At 42.4% G+C, this 17,548-nt stretch overlaps 1 protein-coding gene across 1 annotated transcript in view; it reads right to left on the reverse strand.

The window, feature by feature from the left end:
• The window catches only part of STRC (stereocilin), a 109,968-nt gene extending 107,041 nt beyond the window's left edge, over positions 1–2,927 (reverse strand). The window contains exons 1-2 of the mRNA XM_033920781.1: positions 2,822–2,927; positions 67–1,143 (exon numbers count right to left, since the gene is read on the reverse strand). Coding sequence (XP_033776672.1) covers positions 67–1,143; positions 2,822–2,927 — 1,183 coding nt within the window. The remainder of the gene's footprint in view (positions 1–66; positions 1,144–2,821) is intronic.
• Positions 2,928–17,548: the final 14,621 nt, after the last annotated feature.

Below are 17,548 nucleotides of genomic sequence, written 5' to 3' on the forward strand. Positions count from 1 at the left end.
ATCATTAGGAACAGTAAGAAAGCATAACTGACCTTGTAGCTGGTCTATATATAAAGACAAGCTTACCTACAGAACATCTCCCTTCTTGGTCAGAATAAGGCATGCCAATAACTGAGGAGACTTTGTTCAGCAATGAGCTTCTCATATGAGAAATCTTCTTGTTGAAATTGTCATAGACAGATCTTCCTACCCGCCTCAGAAAACTATGCTGGATTTCATCCAAAGCTTTCCAGACTTTATTTTCTGATCCACCAACTGAACCTACAGAAGCCATGCCTTGGCCCCTCTCTTTGGATCGGTAGAGGATCTGAAAAAGACTTTGCATGTCAGTGGGGCTTTGCCCTAAATTCAGGTGTGTAAAATTGTGGCGTTTATCCTTAAAGACTACTGGCAGTATATTGAAGGGCTTCAGTCTTTCCTCTGACAGGGTAGACCTTCTAGATTGTAGTTGAAAAACTGGCTTCCAGTTGGTGCCTTCAAAGAGCGTCAGCAGCAGTTGAAGCCAGTCTGTGTTTAAGCTGCAGTTATTGTGACCCATTAAGGAGCAAAGGACTCCTTGCAGTGTGGTACTGGCTTGGCCAAGGGTCCTGCTGAGGATAAATTGAAGCAGTGTGTCCACCATACTGCTAAGGATCTCCCAGTTCTGTCTCATGAAATGCACCGCCATTTGCTCCTTGCTGAAGAGTTTTAGGATGTGTTGGAAGAAGCTGAAAATAGTGTCCCAGTTCTGGCTGCCTCTTAGAGATACCAAAATGTCCTGGAGCCTCACATCTTGGCTCGAGGGAAATTTCTCTGCTTGGACTGGGAACAACTGGTTTAGAAAATTCTCCCAGGATGTCTCTACCTTCTCTTGGGGTTCTTCATTCTGTAAATATATGGAGATGTTGAACAGAAATTCAGAGAGATGGTTCTGGCTCTCTTTATCCTTCCAGCCAACAGGAATTGTGGATCTCTCCCTGATTAGGATCTTCAGGGACTGTAGGCCAGCCACCACATTCTTCAGTAAAGTTTGTATATCATTTTGCTGCTTCAAGCCCCCCTGAAACTTAGACAAAACAGAGGCACTAGTATTCTTCCCAATTCTGGATTTCCAGATAGAAATGATCTCTTTAAAGTGGTACGGGTTCACTTTAGTGTTGTGGCCTGTGAGAAACCAAAAAATTTCATATGAATCCAAATGTGTATGGAGGAGGCAAAATCAGCAATTTCACATCAGAATCTAGATGGTAATTACATGAATGCAAACTCAGGGGCAGTGGCGTAGTGCGGGGAGGGAGGGGGTGTCCACCCTGGGTGACATCTTTGTTGGGGACGCCGGCAGCCTCCTCTCCATCCTCCCGCTCCTTCTCAACACCTCCGCTGTGCCCATGAACCCCTTCCCCTCCTACCTCTTTAATTTTCCTGGCATGAGCAGCATCATACACCCATTGCCCACATCAGTGTCGGCTCTCTCTGACGTCACTTCTGGGTCCCGTGCCTGGGAAATAACATCAGAGGGACAGCAGACATGGCGCGGGTAGCAAGTCTGTGAAGCTACTCATGCCAGGAAAATTAAAGTCTGATGGGGAAGGGAAGGAGGGCACGTGCATGTGGCAGAGGGAGTCAGGAACAGGGCATGATTAACCAATAGGCCTAGGGCCTGAAATGGTCAGGGGGGTCCGATGAAGGAGGGCATCAACATTGTTTTTTCCAAACAGCGATGGGCCCCTCCAGCATCAATCGGCAACGCGGCCCCCCCTCCCCCCGATCAGCAACACGGCCTCCTCCCCCCTCGACAGAAAGTAAGACAAGCAAGCAACGCGGGTAAGAAAGGCAACGGGAACTGTAATTTTGCAAGCAATATAGCTTGCCCAAAGCTTCCCTCTGATGCAGCTTCCTGTTTCCGCCTGGGCACATGGTGGGGTGGGGCAGGGTAGGGATCCCAGTGTACTTGTGTGCCTAGGGGCCCTCGACGAATTAATCCTGCCCTGGTCAGGAAGGAGCAGAGGCATAGAGAAGGGGTGCAACCGCCCAAGTGCTACTCACCCTTGCTACACCACCTCCTCTCTCACAGGAAAAAAAAAAAAAGAGTACAAAATATACCAGTCAACAGGGAAAGCAATCTAATGCTATTGAAGGCAAATTATTTACAGGTTTCGGATAGCTCTTTACAGACAGTCAGGATTGATTTATTGATAAAATCTTAAATCCTGCTCAACAATAAATGTGATTGGCTTACAAAAATAATATTACTTAAAATAAATATTGCAACAAAACCAAGCATAATCCACAGAAAAAAATAACAATAAAACAAACCATCAACTATAAAATCACATTGAAATTAATCTTCAGAACAGGATAAAAGCAGGATCACTAACCCAACACTCTAGGTGAGGATATGAGATGCTTCTCTTGCCCACATGGAGATGTGCGATGAGATTAAACTTCACAAGAGTAAATTATTTATTTGACTTGTGATCCTCCCTATCTCTCACATAACTTATGTTTCCCAATTTTGTGTGTGCGTGTGACCTGGATTGGCCAGCATGAGAACAGGCTACTGGGCTTGCTGAAGAGTTTTAGGACCTGGATTGGCCACCGTGAGAACGGGCTACTGGGCTTGATGGACCATTGGTCTGACCCAGTAAGGCTATTCTTATGTTCTTAGGGGGGGGGTGATTTTGAGGAACCCATTCATAAAGCATAGTAACCATGTATCAACTAAACTTCCAGGACAATTTTAAAATCCTTTTCAAAAAGGAAATGCCTTCTTTCCTCTCATTTTTTTCTTGATGGCTCACTCTCTCTTTGACAGCCTTGAAGCATCGCCGGTATCTCTTACCTGTGTTCGAAAGAGGCTTCACCAGCAATAGGAACCAAAAAAGGATAAGGACCAGAGCCATTTTTATAGTGTCAGCAATTCTCAAGGAAGAGGCTCTTCTAGCCATTACTCAAGTGGCAGGGAGCTTCATGTCGTCCTTCAGCACTCCAGGTCCGCAGCATGATCAAGGTAGACCTCAGTGCCGTCCTGTCTTTCCTGAGGAGACGTGACAAGCCTGTCATTTGAGCACCAAGTCATCCTCCTCATCTGCTCCATTTCTGCAAGTGCAAGCATTAGTTACAAGCTGAACATCATGAAGAGACTCGCATTACACTTTCCATTAACCTGAATGGGAAAAGCAAAGTCCTTTACAAAAGCTCTTTGATACAGTCCAGCAAAAAAGCTTTCTTTATCCAACATTTACTTCAAAAGCAGGAGCAGAAAAAGGGGCAGTGAACAGATTGAAATGTTAGAAAGAGGGGCTCTAACTTCTAATGCTAAAACAGAGACCACCAGGATGACAATTCTCACTTGTACAGGATCAAGAAAATATTTTTTTATTTATTCAATTTTCTGTACTGTTCTTCCAGGGGAGCTCAGAATGTTTTACATGAATTTATTCAGGTACTTAAGCATTTTTCCCTGTCTGTCCCAGTGGGCTTACAATTTATCTAATGTACCCGAGGCAATGGGGGGAGTGAGTGACTTGCCCAAAGTCACAAGGAGCACCATGGGTTTGAACCGTAGCTTTAGCCACTGCGCCACTCTAGAAATCAAAATGTAGTAAAAGTGAGCCAAGTCAAGGACAATCAAGCCATTGTGACATCACTGATGAGGTTGGCTCTTAGGCATTGGTGGAATGAGGCATTGTGCTGTCACAATACCAGTTCTGGTTATCAGAGGTTGAAAATTTTCTTTTTTTTTAATAATCTATTAAATTTTCCAACTACAATTGTGCATACAAATAATTCATGTACATATAATATTAGAAGAAAAGCACGTTGCAGGTCTTCGCAATCCTTCTGTGTCTTCACTACTATGAATAACTTCATATCGTCTGCAAATTTTATCACCTCGCTCGTCGTACCAATTTCCAAGTTGTTTATAAATATGTTGAAGAGCACCGAACCCTGCGGCACTCCAGTCGTGACGCTTTTCCAGACTTCATTTAGAATATTGTGTACAATTCTGGAGGCCACACCTTCAAAAAGATATAATAAGAATGGCGTCGGTCCAGAGGAAGGCTACTAAAATGGTGTGTGGTGTTCGTGATAAGGCGTATGGGGACAGACTTAAAGATCTCAATCTGTATACTTTGGAGGAAAGGTGGGAGAGGGGAGATATGATAAAGACATTTAAATACCTACGTAATATAAATGTGCATGAGTTGAGTCTCTTTCGTTTGAAAGGAAACTCTGCAATGAGAAGGCATAGGATGAAGTTACGAGGTGATAGGCTCCAGAGTAATCGGAGGACATACTTTTTTATGGAAAGGGTGGAGATGCGTGGAACAGTCTCCCAGAAGAGATGGTGGAAATGGAGACTGTGTCTGAATTCAAGAGGGCCTGGGGTAGGCACTTGGGATCTCTCAGAGAGAGAAAACGATAACGGTTACTGTGGATGGGCAGACTAGATGGACCATTTGGCCTTTATCTGCCATTATGTTTCTATGTACTATTGCATAGAAACTTAATATTGATAGAACAGTCAAAGCAATCCATCAGCATAACCAGCACTGTTCAAAATAAGCTGCATTTTTATATGGCTTAACCCATTTAAGGTTTCCCCATGAATAACAAATAATGTGAGGAGAGTGTGATGCAGTAGTTAGAGCTACAGCCACCGAACCCTGAGGTTGTGGATTTAAATCCAAGTCACTAGCCCATGCTAAAATGGGCCTTAGTAAAAGAGGGGGTTAAATCCTCTACTGCCCCAGATACATTAGATAGACCAGGGGTGGAGAACTCCAGTCCTCGAGGGCCGTAATCCAGTCGGGTTTTCAGGATTTCTCCAATGAATATGCATGAGATCTATTTGCATGCACTGCTCTCAATGCATGTTCATTGGGGAAATCCTGAAAACCCGACTGGATTACGTCCCTCAAGGACTGGAGTTCCCCACCCCTGAGATAGATCATGAGCCCACCAGGACAGATAGGGATAATGTTTGAAGTACCTATATGTAAACCACTTTTAGTATGGTTGTAAAACTATATAAAGACAATATACAAATTCTCGCCCCCCCCCCAAATAACAATTTAAAAACAATAAGGATAAATTACTCATTGTTTAACTACCTGAGAAAATTCATACCAAGGCAGCAAAGAATATAGAAAAGTATTCTACTGTTGTTTGTTGCTATGTTATCTTCTAAGCATGGCTGTTTTCTATATCATCAGACATAGATAGATGAGTATATGGTAACATAGAATCTATAATTATAGTATATGTACATAGATGCTATAAATATGTAAGATATACATATTTTTAGCTCACGTTTTGTAACACCTTTACTGAAGTTCATGCAAACTGCTCTGAATTGACTCCCCGGTCATTAGTAGCGGTAAAGCTTCCAATAAGCATGCTATGTTGAATCAGACCAATGATTCAGAAGCTCAATTGTCAGAAATAATCATTCACGACTCTACTGTTTAACTGCTTAATAATATTCTATATCCCTTTCCTTTGTATATATGTCTGTAAGGTGATCAGCACAACTTTGAGGAAAGGCAGCAGCTGAAACCAGTAGACGTAGTGGAGCGCAATAAGCCATTGTTCTTCATTGTCAGCGGGAATCATTTCAGCCTTTGACCTGACACAAGAGCCTTGTGCGCTCCATGGCAGCTCTGGTCTCTCTCCCTGTAACCTGAGGCACTGTACTTCCAGCTTTTCACAATCCGCTCCGGGATTAGGCCCCTTCTCACTGAGAACAAAAGCATCCCTGTTGCATTATTGATCTTTTGAGAAATGACTTTGCTCATTGGCTTTACTTCGGTGGCTTTCTGAACAATACACAAGAATGCAAAACCTCTCCAGATTTTTATATATTTTTCTTGATTTCAGGGAATGTCATGCAGTAATCAATCGTGGAGCAGATAAACCTGTGATAGCATGAGTGCATGTAGAGTGACGAATCTTCATAGACACAGCCAGACTTTCTGTAAACAAGGTTTAATTGTTTGAAAAGATTCTTCTGTTATTTAATTGGTTTGGTGTATATTTTTCAGGTTTTTTTGTTATCCGATTTGAACCTTTTTTAAGGAAGTTGGCGGAATACAAATACCTAGAAACATAGAAACACAATGGCAGATAAAGGCCAAATGGTCCATCCGATCTGCCCATCCGCAGCATCCACTATCTCCTCCTCTCACTAAGAGATCCCATGTGCCTGTCTCATGCTTTCTTGAATTCAGAAAACAGTCCTTGTCTCCACCATCTCTACCTTAGATTATTCCTGAGCCTGTCATCTCTTAACTTCATCCTATGCCCTCTCATTCCGGAACTTCCTTTCAAATGAAAGAGACTTACCTCATAGGAACATAAGAATTGCCATACTGGGACAGACCAAAGGTCTATCAAGCCCTGTATCCTGTTTCCAACAATAGCCAACCCTGGTCCCAAGTACCTGACAGAAACCCAAAGATTAGCAACATTCCAGAGCTGAGATTGTGATGTCATAATGCCTCATTCCACCAATGCCTATGAGCCAACCTCATCAGTGATATCACAATGGCTTGATTTTCCTATACTTAAGAACATACTGGGACAGACTAAAGGTCCATCAAGCCCAATATCCTGTTTCCAACAGTGGCCAACCCAGGTCCCAAGTACCTAGCTAGAGCCCAAGTAGTAAAACGTATATTATGCTGCTTATCCTAGAAATAAGCAATGGATTACCCCCAAGGCATCTCGATAATAGCGTTTATGCATTTATTCCAATTCAATATACTTCTTAAAGTCAGCCTGTAGGTATATATAGTGATATTTATGCATTTATGCCACATAGTTATTTAAATGTCTCTTTCATATCTCCCCTCTCTCAACTTTCCTCCAAAGTATAGATATTGAGATCTTTAAGTCTGTCCCCATACGCCTTATGACGAAGACCATGCACCATTTTAGTAGCCTTCTTCCTTTTTATATCTTTTTGACGGTGTGGTCTCGAGAATTGCACACAATATTCTAAATGAGATCTCACCAGAGTCTTATACAGGCAATACCTCCTTTTTTCCTACTGGCCATACCTCTCCAAATGCACCCTAGCATTCTTCTAGCTTTCACCATTGCCTTTTCAACCTGTTTGGCCACCTTAAGATCATCACATACTATCATACCCAAGTCCTACTCCTCTTTCGTGTACAAAAGTTCTTCACAACCTAAACTGTACCATTCCCTCGGGTTTTTGTAGCCCAAATGCATGACTTTGCATTTCTTAGCATTAAATCTTAGCTGCCAAATTTCAGACTATTCTTCAAGCTTCACTAGGTCCTTCCTCATGTTATTCACACCATCAGAGGTGTCTAGTGTATTGCAAATTTTAGCATCATATGCAAAGAGGCAAATCATACCCAACAGTTCTTCAGCAATATGCACTTACAAAAATGTTCAAAAGAACAGGCGCATGAACCAAACCTTGAGGCACACCACTGGTAACATCCTTTCCTCTGAGCAATCTCCATTAACCCTCTGTCACCTTCCATGCAACCAGTTCCTGACCTAGTACATCACTTTGACGCCAATACCAAGGACACTCAATTTATTTATTAGATGTCTGTGGCTTTACTAAAACCTAAATACATCAGATCTAGTGCACTCCCTCTATCCAATTCTTTGGTCTTCCAGTCAAAAAATTGATTAGATTTGTCAGACAAGACCTGCCACTAGTGAATCCATGTTGCCTCAGATCCTGTGATACACTGGATTCCAGAAAAATCACTGTTCTCTGTTTTAAAAGCGTTTCTATTAATTTGCTTACCACAGAAGTCTGATTTACTTGCTTGTAGTTCCCTACTTCTTCCTTTCTTTCACTTTTGTGGAGAAGGACCATATCCGCCCTTCTCCAGTCCTCTGGTACCACTTCTGACTCTAGAGAAGCACTGTAAAGGTCAGCTAGCGGAGCTGCCAGAACTTTCCTAAGTTCCTTCAGCACCTTTTGATCTACACCATCCAGCCCCATCGCTTTGTCCACCTTTAGTTTAGCTAGCTCCTCATAAACACAATCCTCTGCCCACAGCTTTCCTACTTCTTCCAGAATGTCCCCATCCAAGCAACAATTCCTTGACGTAATCCCCCCATCTGAACAAAGTTAGTTTTTTGTTTTTAAAGTCTAGAATTTTTACTTTTGAATGAGCTCTCTCTGCACCTGTCTTAATATTAAACCACACCATGCAGAGATCACTGGATGCCAGATGATCACCCACTGTAACATCAGAAACACTTTCCCCGTTTGTGATCACTAAGTCCATTATGGCCCCATTCCACTTGGGTTCCATTACCAATTACTGGAACAGTTCTCCTTGTAGAGAATCCAGAAATCCCTACTTCTAGAAGACCCCACAAAAGGGATACCCCACTCAACATCTGGCATGTTAAAATCCCCTTTTACAGCTATATTCTGAATGTCTACTATTAAATCTCTATCCACTTATTCTGTCTGTGAAGGAGGCCTGTATGTCACACCAATGTGAGTACTTTTTCCATTCCCTCTTTCCAGATTAACCCACAGTGCCTCTTCCTTACCCTGCAGATTTTGCAATTGTGTGGCTTTATTATGGCCTTTAGCATTTAACACTACTTCCTCTCTTTTTCTTCAAACCCTGTTTTTCCTGAACAGTATAATTATATCCTAGTCATGGTTCTCCATGAACCACATCTCTGTGATTGCTACTACATCCAACTCAGCCTGTACCATTACTATTAACATTATCATATCATATACATGTCTATAATTATGAACCAATGATAAGGTTTTGATGAATGCTGAGAAAGAAATGACTATTTGATTAAGAGCATTAGAATAGCCAAACTTGGTCAGATCAATGGTCCATCTAGCTCAGTATCCTGTTTCCACAGTGGCTAATCCAGGTCACAAGTACCTGGCAAAAACCCAATGCTACCAATCCCAGGGCAAGTAGTGGCTTCCCCATATCTGTCTCATTAGCAGACAATGGATTTATCCTCCAGGAACATGTCCAAACCTTTTTTTTAAAGCTACGTTAACCTTGTTATATCCTCTGGCAACAAGTTCCAGAGCTTAACTATTCTTTGAATTAAAAAAAATGTCCTCCTATTGGTTTTAAAAGTATTTCCCTGTAACTTTGAGTGTCCCCTAGTCTTTGTAAATCTCAATGCAGTAAAAAAAAAATCAATACACTTGTACCCATTCTACACCATTCAGGATTTTGTAGACTTCAATTATATCTCCCCTCAGCCATCTCTTTTCCAAGCTGAAGAGCCCTAACCTCTTTAGCCTTTCTTCATATAAGAGGAGTTCCATCCCCTTGATCATCTTGGTTGCTCTTCTTTGAACCTTTTCTAATTCCGCTATGTCTTTTTTGAGATAAGGCAACCAGAACTGAACACAATACTCAAGGTGAGGTCGCACCATGGAGCAATGCAGAGGCATTATAACATTCTTCATCTTATTTACCATCCCTTTTCTAATAATTCCTAGCATCGTTTGCTTGAGGTTCATTCAGTGTTATAAAATAACAGGGGTTGATATGATTCTCACATGACCACTGCTAAAGGATATTGAAAGCTAAAGATAGAGTTCTCTCTCTTCTCGTGCCCTCTTTTCCTGGAAAATTTAAATCAGCAAAATCAGCAAACAAAACACTTCTGTAGTAGCTTATCGCTCAACGAGTGATGATTATTTCCAAGAATTAAATAAAAATGAACATAAGAGTTGCCATACTGGGACAGACCAAGTATCCTGTTTCCAACAATGGTCAATATGGGTCACAAGTAAGGTTGCCAGATTTCCTCACCCTTAATTGCTATTGGGTTTTAGTTGCAACAAATAAACACAAATAGTTAAATGTTTAACCGCTGTGTTGGTGTGAATTGAAGGGGAAACCTATTGAAACATCTGACCGTGATGATAATATCTCATACATTTAATTGTAATAATTTAAAATGCAATGAAATTGCATCATATCACCACTAAGGGGTTTTACCCTAGTGAGAACAGTTCCTCAACCTGAGTGTGTTAGCTGCATGCCAGGTTCATTCTTTATCTCTGTTTGTCATTTCCCCAGCCCCTAGCCTTATGCAGAGCAGAATTCTCCATCTCGGGCTCTAGAGCAAGCTGTCCTCAGCTCTGTATCCCTCTCTCTGCCCCTGAGAATGCATCCTCTTTTTCACCTTTTACAATATCCAGTATTCTTTCTGCATTGAAACCTGCATCTATCCAATCACACAAACATCTTTTTTCTACTATAGTTTAACTTCCTCCTCTACAATAATTCAGAATCCATCTCTCCAGTCACTCAGTATCCACTCCATTACTGTATTTATCTACCTCTAGAATAAACCTTAACTACAACCAAAGCTGGATTGGCATCTCAATAAATTGCCTTTAGCTGATTATTTTTCACTCTGAACCATATCAGAGTCAGAAGGGACAGAGATGGCTGCAATAAGACTAGAATTTAGGTCCTCAAATTAGAGGAATAACATCTGACACAAAATTACTTGGAAAAAAACTCCTCATAAAAGATCTATTGTCAGACCCTATGGCCTCAGTCAGCAAAATCAGACTTGTGACTTCCCCTTTCTCCTTCCTACTTTTAGGGCTTCAGGTCTTAAAATTTTGCAAGCATTTGATTTTATACGTAGATACATAGTCTGCCTTCTACAAGAACAAACTTGAAAAGAAGCAGATTATGGTCATGTACAAACCTCACACAAAATTAATTAGCACTTTTTATCATTGTCTTCTGAGTATGATTTTAATATGGAAACTATAAAACAAAGCTGAGTGCTTTCAAATGAAACTACATATAAAAGAAAAGAGGGTCTCTCAGAGCTATGTTATCTTACTGGTTCATGTCACAGATTCCTCTGTAACTGATTTGCAAATAGTTGTCTCATTATAACTACTAGGACTCATCCTGCTTGGGCAGAATTCTTGTTTTCAACTATCTGCATGCAGTAAGTTACATAAGAATAGTTTTACTGGGTCAGACCAATGGTCCATCAAGCCCAGTAGCCCGTTCTCACGGTGGCTAATCCAGGTCACTAGTACCTGATTAAAACCCAAGGAGTAGAAATATTCCATGCTACCGATCCAGGGCAAGTAGTGGCTTCCCCCATGTTTTTCTCAATAACAGACTATGGACTTTTCCTCCAGGAACTTGTCCAAACCTTTCTTAAAACCAGATACGCTATCCACTCTTACCACAACCTCTGGCATTGCGTTCCAGAGCTGAACTATTCTCTGAGTGAAAAAAAATTTCCTCCTATTGGTTTTAAAAGTATTTCCCTGTAGCTTCATTAAGTGTCCCCTAGTCTTTGTAATTTTTGACAGAATGAAAATCGATCCACTTGTACCCATTCTACTCCACTCAGGATGTTGTAGACTTCAATCATATCTCCCCTCAGCTGTCTCTTTTCCAAGCTGAAGAACCCTAACCTTTTAGTCTTTACTCATACGAGAGGAGTTCCATCCCCTTTATCATCTTGTTCGCTCTTCTTTGAACCTTTTCTAGTGCTGCTATATCTTTCTTGAGATAAGGAGACCAGAATTGAACGCAATACTTCAGGAGAGATCGCACCATGGAACAATACAGAGGCATTATAATATCTTTAGTTTTGTTAACCATACCTTTTTTTAATAATTCCTAGTATCTTGTTTGCTTTTTTGGCCGCCACCGCACATTGGGCGGAAGGTTTCATCGTATTGTCTACGATGACACCCAGATCCTTTTCTTGGGCGCTAACCCCCAAGGTAGACTCTAGAATCCAGTAATTGTGATTTGGGTTATTCTTCCCAATATGCATCACTTTGCGTTTGTCACATTAGATTTCATCTGTAGAACATCTGTAGGACAACATGAAGAGGCGATGATCTATAAATATTCTCACAGGCAGAAACACAAAGCAGACCAATGCTATCAAAAAGACTGCAATTTATTAAACAAAACTCTTTCACGGCCACAAAATCAAGAAAGGATTCAAAAAGAAAGAGATACCTGTTAGACTTTCAATCCTGCTTGTTTTTGTGAATGTCCAGGAGTACCCCTTCTCCCTTCCCTCTCCAGCAAATTTTTCCTCTCTCTAGCCTAGCGGCAGCTCTGTATACTTTTAACTTCGCCACAGAGCTTCTGCTAGCAGTAGTTCAGATGCGGTTTCATGAGGCACTTGCTAGGCCCGGCCCGCTTCGATGATGCGAGGTGGACCAACCTAGCAAGGGCCCTGAGGCTGCCTCATGAAATCACGGCTAAACTACTGCAAGCGGTAGCTGTATGCTGAAGTTAAAATACACAGAGCTGCCACTGCTGGTCCGGAAGTGGGGAGACAAGATAAAGGCAGGAGGCCTGGCATAAAAAAAAAAGATACAATTGTGTTTCTTCCACAAATTGGCTTCATCCCTCCACCAACTTATGCTGGCTTTTACTAAACCATGGTAGAGCTTCCTACCAGGGGCCGGTGAGGTAAATGCTCCGACGCTCATAGGAATTAAATGAACTTCGGACCATTTACTTTGCCGGCTTGCGGTAAAAAGCTCTACCATGGTTTAGTAAAAAAAGAGCCCTTAATAATCAAACACTCGCTCTATGGTAGCATTGGCACTTTAATGCCTTATTCTAACTTTGCTCTTTTGTACTTTCAGCTGTAGATGATAAAGGAAACAGGTTAATTTCCATTCAGATTACTCCCACTTCCTTTTTTCTGATTCAGTTCTGTATGTTTCTTACTTCCCTGTCTAATAAAGGAATTCCGCCCTCCTCATAAATAAAATCCACTTCTAAGTTACCCCCTCCCTCCCTGCTGTAGAATCATCACACGCCCCCTCCCTCCTTTGGAGAAGCAGTGTAAGCCTCCCCTTCGAGCCTACTTTAATCAATGGTGGTTCAGCGGGGTGAGTCAGGGCACAGTCTTGCTGAAAAAATGGCTGTCGCTAGTTCCCGTGAGGGCAGAACAGGGGGGTGGAATGGGGCACAGTCAGGTGTCCTCTTTTTTTTTAAAAGAGGAAATCTGGTAACCCTAACACCCCACACCACAACCACAACCCCCCCCCCCCCCCCCCCCGACTCAATCTATGCTCTAGCTCACTTTCATTTGCTCCAATATTGTCCCTTTGTCCATTTCATACCTGCTACCTCTTGGCTCCTATAGCAAACAACTCTTTTCTGCTTGCTGTTTAACATTCATATGCATCTTTAAAAAGGAAGCATTTAAGGCTTCCCTTAAATTTATCTAAATTTTTTTCAGCCCTTATATGTAGAGGTAGAGAATTCCAGATTGTAGGAACTGTAGTTGCAAATGAAGATGCCCGACGAGTACTAATGAGTTTTAAAGATGGTATGTGAAGAAGGTGAGAAGCAGATCTTAGGGCTCTAGAGGGGTCATGAGGAATGAGGAGCTTATGAATGAAAGCAAGTTCTTTGGTATTTTGGGTTTTGAAAGAAAGAAGCTATTTTATATGTGATTCAGTGTGGTATGGGCAACCAATGCGCACTCTTTAGTAAGGGGGTGACATGATCAAATTTCTTCTTGTTCATGATAATTTTTATGGCAGTGTTTTGCATCAGTTGAAGGCGTCGAATGTCTTTTTGACAGACACCTTTGTACAATGAATTGCAGTAGTCGAGCTTGGATATGATAAGGGAGTGAATTAGAATGTTAAGAGACTGGGGATCTAGAATGTTTGCTAAAGATCTGATTATTCTGAGTTGAAAAAAACAGTTCTTAATTACTGCACTAATTTGAAGATTGTAGGATAATTTACTGTCTATTATTACTTTGAGGATTTTAACTGAGCTAACTGAATTGATTGGTGTGCCATTAATGGTAATAGGAGATGTAAGATGAATATTTTCCTTCCATGGGAAGAGAAGGCGGTTGGTTTTGGAAATACTAAGAGAGAGTATATTTTCAGAGAGACATTGACTGATCTTGTCTAATTTTGAGTTAACGAGGTTAATGTCTGTGGGATTGGATGCGTCGATAGGATGGATGATCTGTATATCGTCCACATAGGCGAAAGCAGTAAGACCAATAGACTGACACAGTGTCAGTAAAGGGGCCAAGTAGATGTTAAAGAAGAGGAGAGACAGTCTCAATCCTTGTGGAATGCCAAAGTTATTTTGAAAAACTGATGATGTGGAGTTATTGAAAGACACCATGGAAGTGCGGTTTGAGAAATAGGAAGTAAACCAGTTGAGGATTTGCTCAGAGATCCCTACAGCAGCAAGTCTTTGAAGTAGTAGTTGGTGGTCTATGGTGTTGAAAGCAACTGAAAGATCTAAAGAAACAAGAATAACTGATTTGTGCTGATCTAGAAAATATTGTACAGATGTAGTTAGACCTATAAGTGTGTGTGTGTTCTGTCAAGTGATTTTTACGAAAACCTGTTTGATTAGGGTGAAGAGCTTGATTTTTGTCAAAAAAATCAGAGATCTGGTTAAACACAATGGCAATGACTCATGTTACTCCTCCTCTCTCCCAAGGCTGGACATGGACCTAATCTGCATCATGTATCTTTCCATTCTGCCATAACACCGGCAGTGCACAGCAGAGTCCTTCTCTTCCTTTCAAGGGCAGCCGCCAGCCGGGCTTCAAGTCTCCAGAAAACAATAAACAATGGATGCCGGCAGTGGCATAGTAAGGGTGTGAGGTGCCCATGGCAGTGGCATCAACCCCTGTGCCCCCACACTTTCCTCTCTGTGCCCCCACTCCTTCCGCACATACTCCCCTGCTCCTTTCCGCCCCCATTCCACATTTGTGCTCTCCCCCCCATACCTCTACATCTTCACCAGCATGAGTGGCTTCGACAGCATACTCCTCACACCAGCGTTGGATTTCCCTCTGATGTCACTTCCTGGTCCCATGACCCAGAAGTAATTCAGAGGGGAACCAGGTTGGCGCAAGCAACAGACAGAAGTTGCTCGCATTAGCGAAGATAATACAAAGGTACATGGTATTGGGGGAAGGATGGCGTGAGCATGAGGGGGCAGGGCAGAGAGGTGCCAGCACCCCCACCGACTCGGCGCCCGGGATGGCTTGCATCCCTGTACTATACCACTGGATGCCAGACAACAGCAGAGATAAAGAGAAACTGTAAAATTACTCTGGCTCGGCCCAAAATTAGATCACCTGCCCACCCTCTTCGCACTACCCTCAGGCGCTGCACTGCAGCTTGAGTTCTCAAGCAAGGTCCTTGGCATCATTATCGATTCTTCTCTGTCCTCAATGACCATCTCAACTCCTTGGCTAAATCATGCTTTTTCAGCCTCCACATGCTGAGGAAAGCAAGATCCTATTTTTGCCAACAATATTTCGCCGTCCTTGTCCAATCCATCATCCTCTCCAAACTAGACTACTGCAATGCCATCTACTTAAGCCTATCAAAAAAAATCTTCAAAGACTTCAGCTAATCCAGAATACTGCAGCCAAGTTGATCTTTGCAAAACGCAAGTCTGACCATGTCTTCCCCACTCCTAGCCAAACTTCACTGGCTCCCAGTGATTTCCAGAATCTACCAGACCCGCCCAAAGGTATAAACTATCCTTCCCCTTTCTACACGGTATTTGCTATGCAGGCAAACTGAGAAAATCCCTTCTCTTCAGAATCACAGGTCTTTGGAACGACCTTACTACCCCGCTGTGGAACCTGGGCTCCCTCCAATTATTCCGCAAGCAACTGAAAACCCGGCTTTTCACTAAAAGGTAATTCTATCCCCCCTTACTCTTCTCTTCTATATATAAGTTCATGTAAATCTTTTTTTTTTTTCCTTCTCTTCCTATATTTTAAGTTCTTGTAAACCGTGCCAAGCTCCACATCCGTGGAGATGATGCGGTATATAAACTTAAGGTTTAGTTTAGAAAGGAAGTGAAGGAAAGTGAGTAGGAGTAGGAACTGCAGGAGAGAAGTGAGAAGGAGTGCCAGACAAAAGTGCAGAGAAAGGGAAGATCACAGATTCACAGCCCTTGCCCACATACTCAGGTTGTCTCATAGTCACATGCTCTGCTGCAGTATAATCCCTCATCTCAGTCATACAGGAAAAACAGACCAGAACAAGCAAACACAAATTACATATATGGAGAAGCGCAGACAAAACTTGGAACAGAAACCTTCTAAATTGGTTTACAGGACAACAGTGGAGAAACCCCCCCCCTCCCCTCGTGCTTTGTAAATGCAAAGATGTCAGAGATACACTTCCAAAATTGAAAACCAAAGCCGCAGAAAAAACCTGTATAACATTTTTTTCAAAAGGTAGTAACATAGGAGTCAACTTTTTAAAAAGTAATTAGGGTGCTTTGTTCAGCACTAGTAAATGCTTCCTTGTCAGAGTAATAGAGTTTACTTAATATAGGGGATGCTCAATCTATCTAATGTACCTGGGGCAGTGGAGGATTAAGTGACTTGCCCAGGGTCACAGCGAGCAACATGAGGTTTGAACCCACAACTTCAGGGTGCTGAGGCTATAGCTCTAAACACTATGCCTTATTCAAGTTTTATTCAAATTTTGATGTATCACAACGTCAAAAATTCAAGGCGATTTACAATTAAAATGGGGTCCAAATTATTGAGTACAAAAAAGACACGGACAATGCAAACTTATTCCATACTGGGTGAGGGTAGGGTTACCAAACATCCATGAAAATCCAGACATGTCTAGATAACTGTCCGAGTGCCCGGAGGGATTTTCAAAACCTGGCAGTTTGTCTGGGTTTTGGAAGTCCCCAAGCTCAGGGCTACATCTGGGGGCCATCTGTGCATGCGTGAATGTTAACGTGATGATGTCATACATGCGTGCATGTGCGCATGATGTTATCTACTACTGCTACTATTATTTCTATAGCGCATCCAGATGTACGCAGCACTGTACAGAGTCAGAAAGACATCCACCTGCAGACCTTGGGGAAGGAGACAGGAGGTTCAGCTGGGGGCGGGGCTGGGGCAGAACAAGATGGAGCTTGAGGTAGAACGGGGCAGGGCCAGATGTCCTTTTAAAGAGGAAATCTGGAACCCCTAGGAGAGGGTGTATCTGTGTTCTGTGTGTATGAAAAGGACATGGTGCAGGATTGATCTGTATTAATCCGTCTTGTTTAGTTTTATAGTTTAGTGCTCGCTGCCTTTTCCTAGGTGTAAGGTTACCAGATTTTTGTCTGGAGAAACCTGGTCACAAAGCCCCACCCCATTACACCCCACATCCCATTCCACCTCTAGACATGCCCCGCCCCGCTTCACCTTTGTTTCTGACCTCCGGGCTGCCTCTGGAGGGTCTCCAAGCATGCGCGGATGCGTATGATTTAATCCGCACATGCTCAGAGGCCCTCTAGACGTGGCTTTCCAAAATCTGGACGAACTACCGGGTTTTGAACAGTCCATCTAGGCACCCAGACAGTCCTCTAAAAAGAGGACATATCCGGGTTTCCAGGGACATCTGATAACCCTAACTAGGGTTACCAGATGTCCTCTTTTTAGAGGACTGTCTGGGTGCCCGGCTGCCTTTTCAAAACCTGGCACTTGGTCTAGGTTTTGAAATGCTTCCACCTTGGGACCATGTCGGGAGGGCATC

The sequence above is a fragment of the Geotrypetes seraphini genome, chromosome 14 (genome assembly GCF_902459505.1).
Source record: "Geotrypetes seraphini chromosome 14, aGeoSer1.1, whole genome shotgun sequence".
NCBI classification, from domain to species: domain Eukaryota; kingdom Metazoa; phylum Chordata; class Amphibia; order Gymnophiona; family Dermophiidae; genus Geotrypetes; species Geotrypetes seraphini.